The following is a 23,487-nucleotide window of genomic DNA, read 5'->3' as shown; positions in this document are numbered from 1 at the left end:
TGTGGGATTGGAATATCTTATTATTTTCTTCCTTTTTAAGGCTATAATAAAGAGAATGTGGGGGATAGAGAGAGCTTGAGTTCCTTGCAAGCAAACACACACACACACACACACAAGAGAGTGCACGACACAAGAGAGCTGGATGGCTGAATTTTCTTCTATCTTCTTCTCTTATCTATTAACCATATAACTAAAAGATAAGAATACGTACATAAAGGAAAAGTGCTCTCCTACAATAACATACAAAATGGTTGGCCTATAGTGTGAACCCAACTATATAAGCTGACACTATAGCTATGCTATAACTCTAGTACTCCAAAGTGGCTATCACACAGCCTGTCATCCCCACTGGCGGCATATGAACCATAATCTCACCAACCATGCCAATGAAATAAGTGCGGAGGTTATCACCTAGGCGGGTCATCAATGTCTGCTGTAGCACTAGTTGAGCTCGATATCTCAACACTTTCCCTCGAGATCAACTTCGCATAATGCACTCCAAGTAAGCTCCTAAACTTGTGGAGCTTCTCTGTGCCCAATGCCTTCATGAAGATGTTAGCACATAATCCTCTGTGCGCTGGCATATACCAGATCTACATCACCTACTAGAACCTTCTCCCTCACAAAGTCATAGTGCATCTTAATGTGCTTCGTTCTAGCATGGTATACTAGGTTACTGGCCAACTGTATGTTACTCATATTGTCACACAATAAATGACAACTGCCTTATCCACGGGCTCACCCATATCACCAAGTATCTGGAACATCTGCACCAGATTCTTCCACACAACTGCTAGAGTGTTGACATCTTGTATCTGTCATATCATTGTGTCTATGACACTAATGGAAAGCCAATACATGAATTTCCTTGCACCCTGGTTCCAATCCTTGAATGTCTTTATGTCTATTGGAGTGGCATTCTCTTCAGGTAGCTCAGGAGGCTCCTCATTGTCTCCTTCAACATAGTCCCAAAATTCTTTACCCATAAGGAAATTGGTCATTATGAACTTCTAGGCATGGAAGTTTTTCTTGTCGAGCTTCTCACTGACAATTTGATTGATTTCGTTACCAGACATATTTTCATACAATAATAAAAAAATAACAACAGATAATTTATGTATGCAATCTGTAACACAACAATATCTTCTGTGACTAGTGCGGTACTTCAATACAACTTGTATGTCACCAGATCTAGCCAAGGTACATGTGCATGCGCCCAGTGTCAAAAATAAATGTGCAAACACTGTCTGCCTCCCAAAATGCATTGTTGCACTGCAATAACCAGATTTCGACCAGAGATAGTTCTCAACTAGAACTTCGCGAAACTATTGAAAATACCTTGCAGTGATAGAACGGAGACGAAGATGTGCCCGAAACGCGATTCTGGCAAAAAAAAACTATAGTACAAATTATTGCGTACAACACAGGCTTCTCCAAGCCTGCGAAAAGATAGCTCCTCAATCGGAGATGTGTAGTTCCCAAAGCTACCGAGGGGTGTTGTACCCAAGAAGGGAAAGAGATGGTGATGCTCTTACCTATGTACCACTTCCTTGCTCACTTGTTCTTTCCTCTTGCTTCACTTCTTAGATCTCACATAAATCGGAGCTCTGATACAGTAAAGAGAATGTGGGGGAGAGAAAGAGCTTGATCCTTGTAAGCACACACACACACACACAAAAGAGTGCAAGACACAAGAGAGATGGATGGCTGAATTTTCTTCTATCTTCTTCTCTTCTCTATAACAACATAACTAAAAAATAAGAGTATATACGTATAGGGAAAGTACTCTCCTACAACATAAAAAGTGGCCGGTCTATAGTGTGAACTCGACTATATGAGCTGGCACTATAACGATGCCATAAATCTAGTACTTCAAAGTGGTCACACAGCTTGTCATCCACTAGCGGCATATCGACCATAATTGCACCAACTATGCCAGTTACATAAGTGTGAAAGTTATCACCCAGGCGGGTCATCAATGTCCGTTGTAGCACTAGTTGAGCTCGATATCTCAACATCCTTCCTACTTTCTATCATATCTTGACCGTGCAATTGTAGTTTTTTTGTAACCATCCCTTCCAACTTTGCGTCCTCAATGTTTGTTGGCTAGGAGCACCCTTTGTTACTTGTTGTGGCATGTCAACTTCTATCTTTAATGGCAAAAAAGGGATCTCATAAGCCTGGATGGAGCTTAAGGGTTTACCCTTATAGATGAGGAATGTAGTTGACACTTGCATAGTGGGTCGCTCTAGGGAAATCAATGGGGTTGGGGTTTGGATAGCCAACAGTGGTTTTGTAACCTTTAGTGATGTAGAAGCTTCACCATCAATCACCATGTCTTGTGTGATAGGTTTCTCTTTGGGATCGAGACTTTTTTGGGTGTTGGTGTTGGTGGTGGAGGTTCTTTTACAATATCTTTCACTTTATTGGAATTTGAGCTATTGAAGTCTTTATTCATCATTGATGAGGAGTTTTGGGAATTTTTAAGTGACAGTAGTGAGACTAGTGATATACTTTTATGTTTTGGTATCCAAATACAATGGTTACCCTCATAGTAGCCTTGAGCTTTTAATAAGCATTCGGTGATCCATTTTGAGGTAACTTGTAACTTGGACTTCCTGCACCGATTCTTGTGTTGAGGTCCTCCTTGCTTGGTTGGTTGAGGTGGTATGGATAGAGAAATATTGGGAACCCATTTCAAGGTAGATTTGGGTTGACAATTTATAACTCGTTGTATCTATTTGTACTTTTAATATGCAAGTGTTTGCTGTTTGGAGGTAGAATAATTGAGAGTTTTGTGAATAGTGAACGGTGAAGTGGAGGAGGTTTCCATAGATTTTGTGGATGTTGAAGCTTCCTCCTTGTTGCATCCCTCAATAATAGTGAGAGATGGCAGGGGTTTATTGAAAAGATGCAGGGAAGAAGAGAGCTTGAGCTCTTGCATGCACACACACACACTCACACAAACCTTAGAAGAGAGCACACAAGGGGAGAGGCTGAAAATTCTTCTTCTTTACACAACAAAAGAGGTCTACAAAGAAGATAAAGTTACTAACACACATAATAGAGTATATACAAGCGGTCCATAATGTGAACACGCTAAGAGAAGTGGGTAGATGTGGACTAGTTGTTGTAGTCCAGCTGTAGAATCTCTAGTGAATATATGTCGGTGCTAGCTACCAAACCAGTGATATAAATGTCGAATGGACATGCAGGCGCTTGAGAGGTGCCTCAACACTCCCCCTTAAGCTCAACTCTAGCTCATGAACTCCAAGCACATCTCAAAGTCTGCAAAGCTTCTCAGCTCCCAAGGCCTTCATGAGAAGATGTTAGCAACTTGATCATGTGTGTGTTGACGTAGGCCAAGTTGATGTTGCCTACCAGGACTCTCTCTCTCATGAAGTGGTAATGCATCTCAACAAGCTAGCTGCATCATCAAACATGGTTAGAGAGCCTCCCTTGGAAATGTCTACATGGGTAGTCATCATAATCCCCATAATACATTTATTCATTTCTCTTTCTCTCTTGTTTATAGGTGATTAAGTGTGTGTACAATATTTTCTTGTCTATGTACTTAAGCTATTGGGGGAAGGGGTAAACACTTCCCAAAGAAAATCCTACTCCATAATAGGTACATTCTTTTAAAGAATGGAATGAGAGTGCTAGTAGCAAGACTAGCAAGCTCATGTAGTGGCTCTTTATTAGTGTGTTAGACTCGATGATTAGTCACATATAGAATGTAACAACACCTAAAGATGCATGGGATACCTTGGTTACGTTGTATAGCACAAGTACCAAAACTAGAAAGATGCAATTGTCGAAGAACAATATGCAAGAGAGTAGGCCTTCTACTTAGACATAGGTAGAGGTAGAGGTTGAGGTGCATGCTAATATGGAAACAAGAATCATGAACAACAACAGGACTCTCAATCACAAATAGGTGGAGAGACCACTGTAAAGGTAGAGGGGGATCTAGAGAGGCTGAGGTGGATGAGAAAGTAATGTGGAAATCCTAATATTGTGGCAAACCAAGGTATATATTAAAGAACTGCTACAAGAAGAAAAAGATTAACACAAAAAGTGGGAAGTTACAATAAGAAAACTATGCATCTTCAAGTAAACATGCTAAAGATAGAAGTGAGAAGCTATTTTTGATACAAGATCTGCTAAGTTCCACAACTATAGATGTATCAAACTCAAGGGATGTATGGTATGTTAATTATGGTGCCTCTAACCATATGACTAGCTACAGTGTGAGAAATGAGAAATTTGGAAAAACTAGGTTAGATGTAGAAAGTTAGATGTAGAAATGAGTGATGATACACATCACACCCTATTATGCATGTTTTGGCTAAGTTCCTTGGTGTCTCTAATAATGAGCTACTACTAACAGTGAGTGGTTCATAGAAATGAGGGATTTGGAAAAACTAGGTTAGACATAGAAATGATAAGGGTGATGATACATCACACCCTAATAGGCATGTTGGCAAAGTTTCTTTACCTATAAAGGATGGCCACTCCATTTGATCCTTGCTAAGAGCCTTGTGAAGATGTCTCTACACAATTCTATATCGTCAAGCAAGAAATAGACCATCTCGTCCTCCCTGAACATGATGAGCTTGTAAACAAAGTGATATAAATCTCAATGTGTTTTATGCAAGCATAAAACATAGGATTCCAAGCAATGGCCATGCAACTCTAGTTGTCACACATTGCAGCATTGTAGCCTGCTTCTACAGCACTCCCATAGCTTGTAGAATCCTCTTTAGCTACAATGCCTCACATGATGTAAATGTATACAACTTTGTACTTAGCTTATGTTAATGAGAGAGTAGTTTCTTATTAATCTAAGAGATGCATCCCAAGCCAAGAGAAAAATAATACCTAGTGTATTGAGTGCTCGGTGTTTGAGTCATTCAACCAATTTGAGTCATAAAATCACTAAGGGTCTTGCATGAAACATAGGTGATACCATACTCCAAAGCACCCTAGATGTATAGTGTAGTATTCTGATGATTCTCTTGAGGCTTATTGGAGAACCTACTTAAAACACCAATAGCAAAATTAATGTTTGGTCTAGTATTACATAAGAAGATAAGGCTACCAACCAATTTCTTGTATACGGTTCCGTCCACATGCTTTGATAGATACTCGGGGGGTTCACCTTATGTAAACCCTCTGTATCATGTGCATTCAAGGCCTATTTTAAAAACCCCTTATCTATGAAATTTTCATGAATAAATCACACCCTTTTTCTATTCAACATGTGAATACCTCCTTAAAATGGTACCCTTCTTTGTAAGTAAAAAATGTGTAGAAAATTTTAAAAACCCTTTCTTTTGAATCCATGTGCTACACTTACATATATATCTATGCCTAGAATATGATAGGAATTCCTCTTTTTGCTTTATTAAAATCATGCATAAAATAAGATTTATATTTTTTTCTGAAAAATTTTACCATAGCTTCACTGCAATTACTGAGAATATTCAATTTTCTATTTTTAAATGAATACTTGTAATGAAAATATGATAGGAACTCCTCTTTTAAACTAAAATTAGTTTATGCATACATAGCATAATTATAACCATAATTATAGGCATAATTATGATTAATTCTCTTGATTAATCTAAAATAACCATTCCTCATTTCTAAAAATGTTAGCATAACCCTCTTTCAATTTAGAATGAGTTAATTTGATTTTTTTGTATCATAAACAAGTTTAAAAGAATTAATCATCCTTTTATGAGTGACCCCTCGAGGATAGATAGCTTTGAATTAACCTCCATTGCCTTGCATTTAGTCATGCCAAATGCCTTGAGTATCTCACCTATATATGTTTTCTAAGAGATGAAAATGATGTTATTTAGCTTTTTCTAGACCTCAATCCCTAATCCCTAAAATAATAATGCATGAGTTTAAGATCTATCATCTCAAACTCTACATTAAGCATCTATTGTGACATCTTTTTCCCGGTGAGATCTCCCTATCAAAATGAGGTCATCTATTGTGTTTGTAAGATCTTTTTCTAATGAGATCTCCTATCAAGATGAGGTCATCTACATAGAGAACAATGACCATATACTTCCCTTGCTGGATAAAAGACATATAAATTTACATCTGAAGGACTATGTATGATACCAATACTCATAAAGTAAACATTAATCCTCTAGTACCATGCTCATGGGGCCTATTTGAGCCCATAGAGTGCCTTTACGTTCAAAATCAAGAAAACCACGAACCTGGGTGGCTGTTCCACATATACCACCTTCTCAAGGTTCCCAATGAAAAAAGTAGATTTTACATCCATTTGGAGAACATGCCATTCCCCTTGCACTACCAATGCTAGAATGGTGTAGATTATGGTTAACTTGGCTGTAGGAGCAAAAGTTTCTTGAATGTCAAAACCTTTAACTTGTGCAAAATTGATGAGCCGTGCCTTGTACTTTTTGAAAGTATGATCAGATTTATATTTTGGTTTGTAAACCCACTTATTAGTGCCACAATTATGTCCCAAGCCCTATTTTTCTCCTCTAACCTTATAGATGTGCGAATATCTTGAGGTACATCCTTGATGGCTGGAGGTTCTACTCCATGTAAAAGTTACCTATACCACTTAGGAAATGGCTTACCTTTTTGTGGCACATCATGCTCTTATTCTTCATCTTCAAAATCCATGTCCATAAGAATGGGGTAGGCAGCTCTCCATCAAAATGCAAGGAAGCCTATGATACATGCGGAGGTTGTGTTTCTTTGGTGATTTCCCTATTGCATGATAAAGAAGAAGAAAGCTCCTCCTCCATCTGATGTGGTTGTTCTTAGAATACACATCATGGCTCACTATGATCTTCTTTGCATAAGGGTCATAGAGCCAATATCCCTTCAACTCCATGTTGTAACCGAAGAAGATTGATTTTTTGCTTATGGAATCCAATTTGGTTCTCTAAGCATCTGGAGCGTATACATAACATTCATGCCAAAAAACTTTCAAGTATGTAGCTAAAGGTTTCTTACCTAAGTAGGCCTGTAATTGAGTCATCCTTTGATAGCCTTTGTTGTTTTCCTATTTAGAATGTACTTAGTCATGTTAATTACCTCATCCCAAAAGGATTAGGTAGATTCCTACCATTAAAGCATAATCCTTGCCATCTCAATAATAGTAGAATTCTTGTACTCTACAACACCATTTTGTTATTAATAGAGAGTGAAAGAATATACAATGCTTGCATTGTACTTGAATTTAGAGTCGTTTGAGTCTCACAATGGAGAAAGGATTAGGCATGGGGATTAACATTTGGGGCATGGGTAGTTGTAGGATCGTTAAATGTCGATGTTTTGTGGAATGCGAGAACATCTCGTATGCTAGTCTAGGTGTGAGAATGCTTCTTTTATCATGAGGAGGACTATGCCTTGTGTCCTATTATGGCATATCCTAATGTTAATGGGAATGTGGACTCATGGTACCATATACCATTGACAGGCCTTTTGGTATGCTTCGTACGATGTAGTGTTATTGTGCATTGTGCTGTGTCAATTTTTAAGCATATTGTTACAAAACGGATCTTCAAGTATTTCCTCTACGTTGGATGATGCCCCATTTTTTGCTCCAATTGTCAAGTCAATGTTCTTGGTTTATCATACAATAGGAACCTACTGCAACTTTATGTATTTTGTTGAAGTTGATATCGCTAATCCAGTGCTACATGCAAGGTTCATCGAGGCCATTAGTTTTCAAGAGTGCAATAATTAAAAAAAAGCAGGCGCATGCTAAAGAAAGCAGAAGCACACAAGCAAGCGAGGAGCAAAGCACACAAGCAAGCGAGAAGCAGAAGCACGCAAGGTAAAGGATGCATCTCTTCTCTCCTCCTGCATCATATATATAGTGCTTTTAAGTTCTAGCTACAACATTGAGTAGAGCATGTAGAGAAGCCTTTCTCTTCAAATTACCATCATTTACTCTACAATTTTTACGAATTATCATCATTTATTCTACAAGTTTTTGTTACTGAGAGCTTGGGATAGAAATCAAGGTACCCAAGAGCTTATGGCAACCCTATAGTAAGCATACCATTAATTGCTTAGTATGCATAAGAGCAGGAATGTATGGATGAGCAGGCTGAGGGCAGCACACAACGCGGGTAGGTCGAGGGCAGAACAGAGGCGGCACATCTCTCTCTCTCTCTCTCTCTCTCTCTCTCTCTCTCTCTCTCTCTCTCTCTCTGTGTGTGTGTGTGTGTGTGTGTGTGTGTGTGTGTGTGTCTCTCTCGTGAGAAGCCTTGTGCGACCACTGATTCTTTCCTCCTCTCGTTTGTCGATAACCATTGACCTCTCTCTCAACAAAACCCCCACTAAGATTAAGTGATATGTCGAAACAAAACCCGAACGCAAATTCGAAGATTGTAGGGTATGCTCAAAAGGGGCATGGTTAGGATGCGCTAAACTGTTTTGAATAGATGTAGCATAAGGGCCATTCTCTGGATGTAATGACCTGACCTTTGCATCAAGAAAGCTTGTGGTAGCATAAGGGCAACTGAAAAAGAGAAACGAATTCATGATAAGATTGCTAGACAAGGGTTGTTTGGTAATGATATAGTACTTGGCAGGCTTGTGCTTGATATGTATGCCAAGTGTGGTGCTCTCACCAAAGCACCACACTTGACAATGTTGTATATACCTTACAGTTAGTGCACTCCAAGAGATAACATCCTGAGAAAGAAGCTCCTCAAGCATGCCCCCTTTAGGATTAGCTATTTGATCAAGTTGCCTCAATAGCCACTTACAGGAGAAGCTTTTCCTACATCTTAATTTTGTTCCATTTTGGATGTTTTTTAACAGATTGTGGCTTTGGTTACGAGGTCGAAGATAACTCGTGCACACCAATAGCAGTAGTGGTTATAGCTCTACATTGATTAGTGATCGGGAAACAATATCACATGAGACTTGTTGCATCATCGACTTTAGTATCACATATTGACAAAGGTATTTCTATTTTCTCTCTTTTATATTCGAACAAACTAATAGCCACTTTCAACACTCAAAGTGTATCTTTGGTCCACTTTTGATACCAAGAGTGTTATTTGGGAAACGGGGGAAGGGAACGTTCCCTTATGTTTATAAAATTTTGGGGAGGACTGTGCCAACTCCCTGCCATACTTTATGTATGGTTTTTTTTTCACTCGCACAAATAATCACAAAATTCATATGACTTGAACAACAACGTGTAACTCAGATTCATATGTGCTAACCAATTTGCAATTATCCTTTTTGTGAGGTACTTCAAGATCTCCATCAATCATAAGCATAGGCATGCGGTTCATCGATAGAGCAAGCATGCCTCTAGCACCCTTTTTAAGTATATTTACAAATTCATGTTCATTCGATCACTTCAAGATAGTTATAAGTAAAACTACACGGTTGTATGTTTGTAAATTTTAAACTTTACCTTCGATATGTCAATCAAAACTACCAAACATTTACTATAGGTAACATGGCAAACCGAAACTTGGGAAAGACAAGCCTACGAAGAATTGCTACAGAAATTAGGCCTTCGAGGAAAACAAAAAAACTACTAATGCCAAATGCTTCCACATGGTTTAACGTGGAGATGTTATATGAGCAATGGCGTTTTGAGAGTGATCTTGTTGCCAACAACATTGCACTATGTCCTAGATGCAACGTGTTCATTTTTGACAAGGTGGCATCGTACTAAAAGTGGAACCTGCATGCCTAATGTGAAGCTAGCAAGTGCACTGTTACTAGATACTGCACACAAATACAGTGTTAAAGCACAGTGGTGTGCTTGCTACAATAGTAAAACAAATATGACTAGGCAAGCAAGTATAGTGCCCCTACTTCTAGATTACATTTGTCAGAAGCAACGAGCTACATACCCAACTTCTTAGCATCATAAATGTGTTAATGAGCATCACTTTCAAGGGTGAATGCCATCCTAAGAGGCATTCTGGAGAGAATATCTATACTAGACAATCCTCTAATCTACTGGTCGACTGATTTCGATGGGACTTGCATATTAAAAGACCTAGCCTCTAGACCAGTTGCAAGCATACTTGCATACAATATAGAGAACAATCAACTTATAAAGAAGTGCAAGACACTCGTATAACATCCTCACACAAGGTTAGGGCTATGTGTACTTTCGCCAGATGCTATAACCAACATCATCAATAATCATGTATAGGATAACCCGTTTTAATCAATGATAGGAGCGGAGACACATAGTGAACTATCACTACATCAAAATTTAGTGGAGCCTCTAAAAAGAAGAGTGTTTTGTCCGACAAGCACGAGTTTACTTCGATACAATTGTGTGATGTTGCAACACTAGCAGAGCACATTACAAAATTTAAATATAATGGCTTGCCTTACAACCGATTTGAATTTGCTGATATCATTGTTGAAACTATTGTTTTCACTCGGACATGGGAACTACCAAGGAGATGTCTATTTCAGTGTGACTATATTAGAATGAGAATTGGAACACTGTTCTCGGTCTTCACATTATACAAGTCATACCTGCTAATGATGTACCAACAATTCAAATAGCACGTTGTTATAGTGTGACATCGATACATATCAGAGATTAAATAAGGCAACAAGTGATCAGGACGCTATGAGGAACGTGCATGCTACAACTTACCAACGTCTTTGTCTGGCACACAATCTTGGCACCGGAAAAACTTAAAAGACTTGATTCCCATGGTGGACATGTGGGGCCTCCCAGACTTGTTTGTGAGGTTCATAGTAGACGAGGTGGTTGAAATGAAGTGGCAAGAGATAACAGCAATCAAGAACATAGTTCGTGAATTCAAACCAGTTTTCACTTGGAAAGACAGCCCAGTTGAGTGCACTCTGCTATTTCACACATGAACACCATATTAGAGAATTTGGGAAAATCCCAATTCCCACTTTTAGAAAGGAGGCCATGATACCCTCTCAAGCATATTTCAAAACCCTATCATGTAAAATATCATTGGAAATCTCTTGATGAGTAGATTCTATATCCACTTTCTCCAACACATTTGGAGCTTGTAAGCTCAATATATTTAAAAATTGAAAAGTTGATTCCCAAAGTTGTGGGAATTTTCCAAATTCTCTGATATGGTCTTCATGGCTTCACAACTTCTTGAATGCAAATATACTTGAAGGAAATAAAATTTTTAGCCGTGTAGAACATCACTTGATCATTCTCTAGGTGCATAAAAATGATGTGCAATGAGTCTCAAATGAGATAGCCGTAATATTCCTACAACATCTAGACGGTGTATCTAACACCTTCATAATGTCTTTGCGCCAACTTGTTCTCTCGAAACAAATCCACATTTGCTGGGAATCTTGCAGGATAAGAGGTCATGATTCTTCATGCAAATATGGTTTCGCGTATGAAATGCATTCGTAGATGGAGCCTACATTGCACCCACAAACTTGGAAGTGTATTTCTACCCAAGCCATGAACACCATAACATGGTGCCTTTGCATGCTCTACTACTGAATGTTGCAGCTAGAACTTAAAAGCACTATATACATGACGCAGGTGGAGAAGAGAGACATTGTTTACCTTGCGTTTGTTCTACTCCTCGTTACCTTGCGTGCTTTGCTCCTCGCTTACTTGCGTGCTTTTGTACTTGCTTTTTTTTATTATTGCTATCAGTGTCTTTCACTACGTTTTACGTCTGCTTTTTTTTTTTATTATTGCTATCAGCATTTTTCATTGCATTTTTATTTTAATTGAGTGTTTTATTTTTTATTGCTTTACAAGCATCTAAGACTACAAAGGTAAAAAGGGGGTTACACTAAATGTGGATATTGGAGGGCTTTTTTTTTGGGAAGGTTTTCTTTTGTGATCGAGAAACCAAAGGCTTAGCCCCAAGCACCTGAAGTAATGTCCATCTTCTAGAGAAGAAAGATGCTCCAGGGCTCGCGTCTGCTGTTCCAAGGACTCGCCAATCCGAATTAGTCTGAATACATGACGATACGCTGCAGAACGCAGAAAAAGGATTGAACTGAAACGGTGGTTTCGAGATGCTTAGCTTAGAGGAGGCACTCGCTTCTTTGGATGAAGCGATGCCGCCCATGCCTTCGGTTGAGGACTTTGCTTGCATCCTGCACAAGTGCAGAAACGAGAGAAACCGATTGCATGCACTGCGCTTGCATGCTTGCATGCATAAGAGTGGGCTGGAAGCCCATGCATTACTTGGGAACCAACTCGTCTCGTTATTGGTTGAAGTTGGGAGCATGAGTGACGCCCAACAGGTTTTTGACTGGCTGATTTATCGAAATGAGTGTAACTGGAATTCTCTCATCACAGGTTACATCAAATGTGGAGAATCAGAGCATGCTCTCACCCTGTACCAGAAAATGCAAGAGGATGATGCACTACATCCTCGTCTGTATACATTTGTGGCCCTATTGAAGGTATGTGCTAAGCTGAAAGATCTAGAAAGAGGCAGCCAAATACATGCTCAGATTGCCAGAAAAGGGTTGCTGGAAAGAGACATTTTCATTGGCAGCACCTTGGTTGATATGTATGCCAAATGTGGCTCCTTTGCAAAAGCACAGGAAGTGTTCAACATGCTTCCAGCTCGCAATGTAATCTCATGGACTGCACTCATCGCCGGCTACACAGAACAACAAATGCGTGGTCAGGATGCACTTCACTATTTTGAAGAGATGCAACGCGAGGGTGTTTATCCAGATGATGTCACATTTGTTTGCAGCTTGAAAGCTTGTGGTAACATAGGAGACACAAACAAGGGCCAAGAAATGCACGTTGAGATCACCAAAAAAGGGTTGGAAAGAAACCTTATCGTTGGGAGCACCTTGGTCGATATGTATTCAAAGTGTGGTTCCCTTGCTAATGCTCAGGAAGTGTTTGAGAAGCTCCCAATTCAAGATGTAGTCTCATGGACTGCACTAATTGCAGGATATGTGGAACAGGGGTACGGCGAGGAAGCAATAGACTGTTTCAAACAGATGAGACACAATGATGTCTCTCCTGATGCCGTCGCTTTTGTTTGTGGCTTGAAAGCTTGTAGCAGCATAGGAGCCACAGACAAGGGCCGAGAAATACATGCAGAGATTGCTGGAAAAGGGATGGAAACACACCTCTTGGCTGGCAACACCTTGGTCGACATGTATGCTAAATTTGGCTTGCTTGCAGAAGCACAGAAGGTGTTTGACAACCTTCCAGTTCAAACCATAGTCTCGTGGAATGCATTAATTGCAGGATATGCTGAACAAGGGCTTGGTGAGGAGGCACTTGACCGTTTCGAACAGATGCAACACAGCGGCATCTCTCCGGATGCTGTCACATTTGCTTGCAGCTTGAAAGCTTGTGGCAGCATAGGAGCAACAGATAAGGTTCAAGAAATACATTCTGAGATTGCCACAAAAGGGTTGGAAATAGACCTCGTTGTTGGGAATACCTTAGTTGATTCGTATGCAAAATGCAGCTCACTTTCAAAAGCACAGGAAGTTTTTGACAAGCTTCAAGTTCGAGACAAGGTCTCGTGGACTGCGCTAATTGCAGGATATGCGGAACACGGAAGTGGTGAGGTGGCACTAAGCTGTTTTGAACAGATGCAACAGGAGGGCATTTCTCCGGATGCTGTTACATTTGCTTGCAGCTTGAAATCTTGTGGCAGCATAGGAGCCACAAATAAGGGCCAAGAAATACATGCTGAGATTGCCAGAAAAGGATTAGAAACAGACCCTCTTGTTGGAAACACCTTGGTTGATATGTATGCTAAATGTGGCTCACTTACAAAAGCGCAGGAAGTGCTTGACAAGCTTCCGGGTCAAAACGTAGTCTCCTGGAACACCTTAATCGCAGGATGTGCTGAACATGGGTGTGGTGAGGAAGCCCTCGACTGTTTTGAACGGATGCAACTCAAGGGCATCTGTCCAGATGCTGTCACATATCTTTGTAGCTTAAAAGCTTGTGGTGGTGTAGGATCGACTGACAAGGGCCGAGAGATGCATGCCGAGATCGCTGGAAAAGGGTTGGAGAGAGACCTCTCTGTTGGCAACGTGTTGGTTGATTTGTATGCTAAATGTGGCTCATTTGCAGAAGCACAAGAAGTGTTCGACAAGCTTCTTGTTCGAGACGAAGTCTCATGGAATGCATTAATTACAGGATATGCCCAGCTTGGGGAAATTTGAAAAGGTTTTCCATATCCTAGAGAGAATGATAGGAGAAGGTTCAAAGCCAAATTCTGTCACATTTCTCAGTGTTCTTAATGCATGCAGTCATGTAGGCTTAGTGGATGAGGGTGAGATGTACTTTGACGCCATGAGCAAGGACTACGGCATCATCCCAACTCTTGAGCACCATACTTGCATGGTTGATCTCCTTGGCTGTGCGGGCCACGTAGACAAGGCAGTAGCAATGATAAAAAATATGCCGTTCCATCCTAGTCTTGTGGTGTGGCATACTGTGTTGGGGTCTTGTCGAAAATGGGGCAATGTGGGGCTTGGAAGACAAGCCTTTGAATGTGCAGTGCAACTGGATGAAAAGGACATTGTAGCTTATGTGTGTATGTCTAACATCTATGCAGATGCTGACATGCAGGAGGCAGTAAACAAGGTTGAGGCAATGAAACTGGAAAAACATACATGGAAGTGCCAAGACATTGTTGGTGGACTTGTGCCTGTAGAATGGTGGATTTCTTTTGGTTGAGGAGAACAGAAGTTCTAACTGCATAATCGCACATGCAAAGTTAGAAGATCAGGCAGAAAACAAGGTTTGAGGCAATGAGATTGGAAAAATATCCATGGAAGTGCGAGGACATTGTTGGTTGTAATATGCGGAAGCTTCGGAGAAGGATCGGTACTTCAAAACTCAGAAATCAGCACTCTTTTCGCGACGGAATTAACGCACAAACTGAAAGGAGATGTGCAGAAAATTTGCTTTATTAGAATGATGTAAATCTGAAAACAAATACAGAAAACTTGACCTTTTCTTGGCTGGAAAATCCTGCCCTTGACCTTCAGAAGTCCACCCCTTTGCTTGGCAATCTCCTTGGCTTGACTGGCCCTTGATTGGCTTGAGCACTTGGTGAAAACTGAGATGAATGATGGGATTATGGCCTCCACTATTTATACTCCTCCTGAGGAGCAGTCGGCCAGCTGAAAAAAGAAGCTATGTCCCACGACTGGTGAAATTCAGCAATAAATGCTGAATTAAATCCCAAAAAATACTACCTTTTTTTCCTAACAGGTTGAAAGTGATGCGCCTGCTTCTGATTGGCTGGACACCACTTTTGTCCACAATCCCAAGGCTGGGCAGCCTGTATGGGCTGCCCCATACACGCCCTACAGCCATCTAAAGGCTGTATGCTCCTGAAAATAGCCTTATCTTTGCCCTAGGGCTGTCCTACAACCCCTCCATGGCTGGTGGGTTCGGCCTGGGCCTTCCTGGCCCTCATGGGGGTGGTTCTACACCATTCCCATGCCCACACTCAGATCCGGGGTAGCCCGATGGGCTGGCCCCTTGTCCTAAACATAATCTACTCAGTGATCTGGCATCCGGTACCATACCAGATACACAGAACCACTGACATCATTCTAGAGGGAGACTCACAACGCGGACTGGCACTGTTTCATGTGCAAGATAGTGCACACCTGACCTTGGACTCATGTGCAGGACAATGCACACCTGACCTCGGATGACTGAGATGGATCCCTGGCTGACTCATCCCGGACTGGGCTCACATGGGACCAGTTCACCATCCCAGGTCCTGCACCTTCTGTACAGAAATGTTTACGTGGCATCCAAGTGCGGGATGCACGTGACATCCCCTTCTGCTTAACTTGACGGAAGCTGCATAGCCTCCAAATAATCCGTCAATAATGCCGGATAGTCTTCGAAAAATTCTTTGTCGAGCCATACCGCTTCATGAGTTCCTCGGTCCTGAAACTTCGTGAGGAACTGTCGTAGTCTTCGGCCTGAGCCATGCTTGAAACGGTGCAGAAGGATCTGTTCTGGAACCATTACTTCTACTTCATCAACAATGTCTGGTTCCGCTTCGTCTTTGACCTCTGAAGGGGGTGGACCTGCATATGGCTTTAACCAACTGACATGAAATACATCGTGCATAGTCCAACTCGGAGGTAGCTTTAACTGCATAGACACCTCATTAATCTTTTTCCGGATGGGAAATGGTCCGAAGCTCCTGAAAGACAACTTTGGGCATCGTTTGCCCACCTGCTTCAATCTTTGCTTCATAGTCCGAAGGTACACCCAATTCCCTTCCGAAAACTTCATGTCTCTTCGGTCTTTATTGGCCTATCGAGTGTAGGCCTCTTGCGCTTTAGTCAATCTGTCTTTAACGGACTCTAGGATCTCCTGGTAAGACTCCGTCACTCTGTTTGCCTCCGGTACTGAAGACGAAGTCCTGGTTAACAACGACTGGAAAGGCCTTCCGAACGCTGCCTCATATGGAGTCCTGCCAATAGCTGAAGAAAAAGAGTCATTCAAAACAGCTTGAACTAAAGGCAAAAACGATTCCCACTTACCTTGCTGATCGTGGACATAACACTTCAATACATCAAAGGCCAACTGGTTGTATATCTCTGTCTGGCCATCTGTCTGTGGGTGGAATGCACTGGAAAAATTCAACTTAGTACCAAAATTATCAAACAATGCTCTCCAAAAATGACTGGTAAACTTGGCATCTCGGTCTGACACTATGGTTCTAGGAATCCCGCCAATCGGGTACCAATGCCGAATGAATAGCTGGGCAACATCCTCGGCGGTCACATTGGCCCTGCAAGGAATAAGCATAACAAATTTGCTGAACCTATCAACAATAGTTAAACACTGCGTATTACGCTTACTCAGGCTAGGAGGCAGATTTGTGACAAAGTCCATCGAAATGTCCTGGAAAGGACCTCAGGAATTGGCAAAGGCTGTAACAACCCTATCTTCTTTCCACGAGGAGCTTTCACCTTTTGACAAATGTCACAGCGTTGTACATATGTAAACACATCACGCCTCATCTTTGGCCAATAGTATTGCCGTTCTAATTTCTCCAGAGTCCAATTCATGCCCCTATGACCACCTGTAATGGCGTCATGGGCATCATGGAGAAGAGCTGCCCGGAATGATTTCATGACACATAGTCGGCCTTTGTAGAAAAGCCAACCATCGCGTATCAGAAAATGGCATGGTCTTGTGGCATCCAATGCCTGTTCCCACTGAGTACCGAATTCCTCGGAATCCGCGTACGTGTGCTTCATGTCTTCTAGTCCTATACCAACAAGGTCAAGTCTAGTGGTCTGAATCGCAGATACTTGTCCCTTCCTGCTCAAAGCATCGACCCACTGGATTGGCCTTTCCTGGAAGGTACTTAATCATGCCACCGAACTGCTGGAATATCTGACTCCAGCGGTGTTGTCGATCACTCCACTGTGCACTTGGCATCGTCTGAATCCAGCGCAATGCCTGATGGTCAGTGCGAACCTCGAAGTCACGGCCATACAGGAAATGTTTCCAATGTTTCAAGGCTTGTATAACTGTTAGGAGTTCACGATCATAGACTGAGTAGTTCTTTTCGGCGGGCAGTAACTTACGAGACATGTAAGCTACCGGATGACCATTCTGTTGCAATACACCTCCAATTGCGATGTTACTCGCATCGGTGATCACTTGAAATGGTTCGTCCCACGAGGCAAGGGCTAAACAAGGCGCTTCTGACAAAGCCACCTTGAGGTTCTGGAATGCCTCCAACGCTCGTGGAGTAATTCGAATCTTTTGCCTTCTTGTTTTCACTCCCTTTAGGAGATCGGTGAGATCTGCCGAGAGATCAGAAAACTTGTCAATGTGGGTGGAATATGCCTGGCATATATCCACAAATGATCTAATGTCATAAGCTGTCTGAGGTACTTCCCAGTTAACAATCTCGGCCACTTTAGCCAGATCAAGTCGAATGCCTTCGGCACTAATTATATATCCCAAGTAATGTACCTGGAACAGATAAAATTCTGACTTCTTTTCATTGACATAGAGCTCGTTGCTTTCTAGCAACTTAAGGACTTTCTCCACATCAATGTCATGCTGCTCAACTGTAGCTGAAAATATGAGTATGTCGTCCAGAAATATGAACACACTCTCTCCAATCAACTCTCGGAAAATACGCATCATCATGCGGTTAAATGTAGCGGGGGCGTTCGTCAATCCAAATGGCATGACCACAAATTCATAGTGGACCCGTTCTGTACGGAAGGCTGTCTTGGGGATGTCCCCCTCAACAATCCGTACCTGGTGGTACCCACTCTTTAAATCTAGTTTTGAGAACACCTTTGCTCCATTCAGCCTCTCGAGAATATAGTCAATTCGAGGCATCGGGAATCTGCTCTTGATAGTCAGCTTGTTGAGTGCACGATAATCGACACACAATCGGGAAGACCCATCTTTCTTCTTAACAAACAAGATCGGTGCTGCAAATGGCGACACGCTGGGGCGGATGAAGCCAGCTTGCAACAATTCTTGGAGTTGGCGATCCAACTCCGATTCCATTGCCTTTGAAAGGCGATACGGAAACTTGCTCGAGGGTTCCGAGCCTGGGAGGAGGTCAATCTTGTGATCCTCCGGTCTGGACGGGGGGAGCTGGGGAGGGAGACTGTCCCGAAGAAAAATCTTCTGGAACTTTTCATGGAGAACCGAGTACTTCTCGGAAGCACTGGCCACCGTCTGGGCTATCTGGATGTAAATCATCGCACACTGTGCGCCTTTCCTGACTACCCGCTTAGCCTGCAAGTGGCTTATGAGCGGAAAGTTTGGAATACCTAGCTCACACTTAATGGTCACCGGGGTGTTTGACACATTCCGATCGATCTGGAACGTGTGCTTGTCCCACTTGACATCAGGAAGAAACTTGTGAAACCACTGGATACCCAAAATTATGTCTGCTCCTACAAGAGGGGCAACCATAAAGTCACGCACAAACTCTATGCCCTGAATTACTAACTTAGCACCTAGAGCTTCATACTTGACGCTCGTTGTCATACCTGTGCTAAAACCCTCAACCTGTTTGTCCACCGGAGTCAGCTCGAAACGGGCACGCCTAGCGGCATGTTCCGTGACCACATCCTCCGTGCTGCCGCTGTCAAACAAGACAACGACTCTTTGGCCACCTATGTAGCCAAAGGACTTGAGCAATTCGTTGCGCTCATACTCCTGGTCATGGGCGCCCTTCTGCTTATCTTCGAGCTCCCGGCTAATAATTGCTCCAACTGAAGCACCGGGGGTTGAAGAACTAGGGGTAGCCGCTGGGGTCTGTGTGGGAGCTGTGCTCCCCACCACGGAAGCTGTGGAGGCGGCGGCGGCGGCCTTTGGAGGCTTCTTCGGACAATCCCGAGAAGTATGTCCTTTTGTGTGACAAAAGAAACATCTACCCTCCTTGTACTGAGAAAGCTCCTTAGCACTCAACTTGCCACCTGTCTTGCCTGCCTCCGCTTTTTGGTTTGGAGTAAGCTTAGACGCATTGTTCGAGTTCTTGGAGCCAGAGGCTCCTGGGCTCTGTCCTGGGGAAGACCCCGTCTGGTTCTGGCTTTTGCCCCCCGAGGTGTTAGCCCTGGGAGAAGCCGGCTGGGAAGTCTTGGGCTTGCCACCATTGTGTTTCATTTTTGCACTCTGCGCAAGCGAGAGTGCGTCCTCAAAGGTGGCTGGTCTAAACATACGCACCTCCCATTGGATTTGCGTGTCCAGGCCATACAAAAACTGCCCTTTCTTGTCCGTATCAGATAAGCCTAATTGCAGACACAAGGTCGAAATTTTATTGGCAAACTGAAGGACTGGTTGCGCGTTCTGACGCGCTCCCCTGAACTCGTCTTCGAGTCGCTCAAGGTAGTGGGGCGGTAGAAACCGCTGCTTAAGGTCGCGGACGAACTCGTCCCACACATAAGCTGCCATACCTGCTCTGGTGTGGGCATGAGCCCACTGAGTCCACCAAGGAATGGCCTCACCTTCCAAGTACCAACTAGCTAAGATCACTTTGTCAGTATCTGTTTTCCTAACTGCGGCAAAGTAAGCTTCAAATTGATGTAACCATGAATACAGAGTTGTGGGATCGAGTTTACCATTATACTTACTGAAATTCATTTTCTCGGAAAAATGATTCGAGGGCGCTGCCGGTGTCAATCTGGCGTCCAAAGCTCTGAGGCAACGCTCGTGTTCCACTCGTCGCATGGCGTCATCTTCTCGTTGTCGAATCTCCAATGCACGCATCTGCATCTCAAGCAAGGAGCTTGGCTACGGCTGTGACCCCGCGAGAGGGTCCCTGTGACGAGGATCTGGTATCTGGGATACGGAAGGAGAGGGAGGAGGAGATGGAAAACGCGACGCTGGAGAGCGAGAACGCTCCTCCAGAGCCAAAATCCGCGCCTTCTGCTCATCCAACTTGGCTATCTGGTCTGCGATTGCTCGCCTCATCTGCTGGAACATGTCTGTGACACTCAAGCCGGGTGCCCTAGCTGGGCTACCTGGTGCACTCTGGTCCCATGGTTCTGGTTCTCTCTCGTCGCCAAAGCTCGCCATAGCGGGGAAATGCAATTCCTTTCCGGAACGCAATCTGACCATCCACTATCTGTGTGGGAGACTTCCGGAGGCTAAAAACCAACCGTCCTTCGAGGGACAGGAGTCACTTCGAAAGGGGTAGTCCACCGGCGTCTAAAAACCAACCACACGAGCGAAAAAATTTTCTGGTTTTCTTTGCTGAATCTTTGTCCTTGAAGTAGGCTCTGATACCACTGTAATATGCGGAAGCTTCGGAGAAGAATCGGTACTTCAAAACTCAGAAATCAGCACTCTTTTCGCGACGGAATTAACGCACAAACTGAAAGGAGATGTGCAGAAAATAGAGAGAGAAGGGGGAGATGGAGAGGACACAGTATTGGGTCCCAATTACCCTCTGTAGGGCCCCCACCACGGATGGTGTATTTGCTTTATTAGAATGATGTAAATCTGAAAACAAATACAGAAAACTTGACCTTTTCTTGGCTGGAAAATCCTGCCCTTGACCTTCAGAAGTCCACCCCTTTGCTTGGCAATCTCCTTGGCTTGACTGGCCCTTGATTGGCTTGAGCACTTGGTGAAAACTGAGATGAATGATGGGATTATGGCCTCCACTATTTATACTCCTCCTGAGGAGCAGTCGGCCAGCTGAAAAAAGAAGCTATGTCCCACGACTGGTGAAATTCAGCAATAAATGCTGAATTAAATCCCAAAAAATACTACCTTTTTTTCCTAACAGGCTGAAAGTGATGCGCCTGCTTCTGATTGGCTGGACACCACTTTTGTCCACAATCCCAAGGCTGGGCAGCCTGTATGGGCTGCCCCATACATGCCCTACAGCCATCTAAAGGCTGTATGCTCCTGAAAATAGCCTTATCTTTGCCCTAGGGCTGTCCTACAGCCCCTCCATGGCTGGTGGGTTCAGCCTGGGCCTTCCTGGCCCTCATGGGGGTGGTTCTAAACCATTCCCATGCCCACACTCAGATCCGGGGTAGCTCGATGGGCTGGCCCCTTGTCCTAAACATAATCTACTCAGTGATCTGGCATCCGGTATCATACCAGATACACAGAACCACTGACATCATTCTAGAGGGAGACTCACAACGCGGACTGGCACTGTTTCATGTGCAAGATAGTGCACACCTGACCTTGGACTCATGTGCACGACAATGCACACTTGACCTCGGATGACTGAGATGGATCCCTGGCTGACTCATCCCGGACTGGGCTCACATGGGACCAGTTCACCATCCCAGGTCCTGCACCTTCTATACAGAAATGTCTACGTGGCATCCAAGTGCGGGATGCACGTGACATTGGTGGACTTATGCCTGTAGAATGGTGCATTTCGTTGGGTCTGGTTGTGCAAACTCTTGCCAGTGCACATCAAGTTTGGTCCACGTTGGAGAATCTCTATGCTTGAGATTCCTCGATGAGGGCAGTTACTCTGCAAGGGCAACTCTACAGTTTGGTATTTTTTGCTAGTATTTCAATGCAGTCGTTTTTAATGAAGGCCAAGGTTATCCATGATCAGTTTTTACTGGTAATGGGTGCTGCCTTGTCCTTTGCTCAGTTATCCTCACAAAGCTTTCGCCGGAGTATGATGTGGTTTCTCGGGCTTTGCGGTATCAGGTCACAAAAAGCCAGTTGGATTTTGATGACCTTAGCTTCCTTCTCTTGGAAGAAGAGTCCGTCCTCATTTCATAGGGAAAGGTTAAGATGTCTCTTAATGGTCACGAATAGGCACTTGCTACAATGCAGAAGAAAGGTCGGAGTCGTTGCTACTTGTGTAGGAAGAAAGGACATTGGTCTAAGGATTGCTTGTCCAAGAAGAAGTTCATTCCAAAAGAAGGGCAAAGATAGGACACAAGATTGATTCACATGGTTCTAGTGACTCATCTAGGGCTCTCAAGGTGCTTTTGGCTCGAGAGGACCAAGATGGTGTTCTTCTCTAGTTATATAGATAGTTTTCCTCCATGTGCTTCTAGCCAGAGGAGGCTTGTGGGTTGTTAGCAGCTCCATTTTTGGTGCATGGGAACCGTTAGTCGGAGTTCCAAGCATGGCAAGACAAGGTCAGCTTTAGTAGACATGGCTTGAATGTGTTTCAGATTCATCGCTTGGTGTAGCAGAGATTATGCACTGGATATGTTTCAAGCTCATTGTTTAAGGTTTTTTGGACATGATAAGTTCACAGTCCACTATTGGGGGATAATGGGTGCGCTTGGTGTAGCAGAGATTATGCACTGGATATGTTTCAAGTTCATTGTTTAAGGTTTTTTGGACACGATATGTTCACAGTCCACTATTGGGGGATAATGGGTGCGGTTTGTCTGACAGCTTTTTATTCTATATACTTGGAATTCACTACACACTAGTGTGGAACTTCGGAGCCCAACAGATTTCTTTGCTATTTAAGGTGGCATTTTGTTTCAAGGAGACAGGCTGGCAGGTGCTCTTTTTGAGGTGTATCTGGCACTGCACAATATTGGAGTGTCCATGGTTGCATCTTCATTAGCTTATCTTCTTTAAACTTTTGCACACTACGAGCTGCAGAGGGGGTGTTAAAATATTTTGTGCATCTCATTTGTGTGTTGTGGAAACATGGCCTTATTATTGGGCATTTTATATAAGTCGTGGTTCTTAATGCAAGTTGGTCTCATTTGTGTGTTGTGGGAACATGGCCTTATTATTGGCATTTTATGTAAGTCGTGGGTCTTAATGTAAGTCGGCCAGCTAAATGGTGCAGTTGGCCAGCTCTTGGCCTCCTATAGGCCTCCTCTCCTCATCACTCTCATATCCACCAATGCCAAGCACATTGTAATGCTCATCTGCTGGCTATCACAATTGTAAGCCTCTATAAAGTGATCTTGTCTACAATCTCTGTCTCTCCTTTTCTCTCTCTCTCTCTCTTTCCTTTGTTTATGCTTCCGCTTGTGTATACTCCAACATTGCATCTA

At 43.0% G+C, this 23,487-nt stretch overlaps 1 protein-coding gene and 1 long non-coding RNA gene across 2 annotated transcripts; both read left to right on the top strand.

Moving 5' to 3' along the window:
* Window positions 1-12,081: 12,081 nt before the first annotated feature.
* On the top strand, window positions 12,082-14,178 carry LOC147639529 (pentatricopeptide repeat-containing protein At4g18520, chloroplastic-like). The gene is made up of 3 exons (XM_086794421.1): window positions 12,082-12,432; window positions 12,577-13,626; window positions 13,792-14,178. The coding sequence occupies exons 1-3, from the start codon at window positions 12,082-12,084 to the stop codon at window positions 14,176-14,178; spliced, it is 1,788 nt and encodes a 595-aa protein (XP_086650547.1).
* A 7,674-nt stretch (window positions 14,179-21,852) lies between these two features.
* LOC147639528 (uncharacterized) lies at window positions 21,853-22,963 on the top strand. Its single transcript, XR_015263549.1, has 2 exons — window positions 21,853-22,698; window positions 22,803-22,963. It is a non-coding gene; the product is annotated as an uncharacterized LOC147639528 (long non-coding RNA).
* Window positions 22,964-23,487: the final 524 nt, after the last annotated feature.

Source organism: Cibotium barometz, chromosome 4 (assembly GCF_041138505.1).
Source record: "Cibotium barometz isolate CiBa-2024 chromosome 4, ASM4113850v1, whole genome shotgun sequence".
Classification (NCBI taxonomy): domain Eukaryota; kingdom Viridiplantae; phylum Streptophyta; class Polypodiopsida; order Cyatheales; family Cibotiaceae; genus Cibotium; species Cibotium barometz.
The sequence above is the reverse complement of the archived record's forward strand: the minus strand, read 5'-3'. Positions and strand labels throughout refer to the sequence as shown.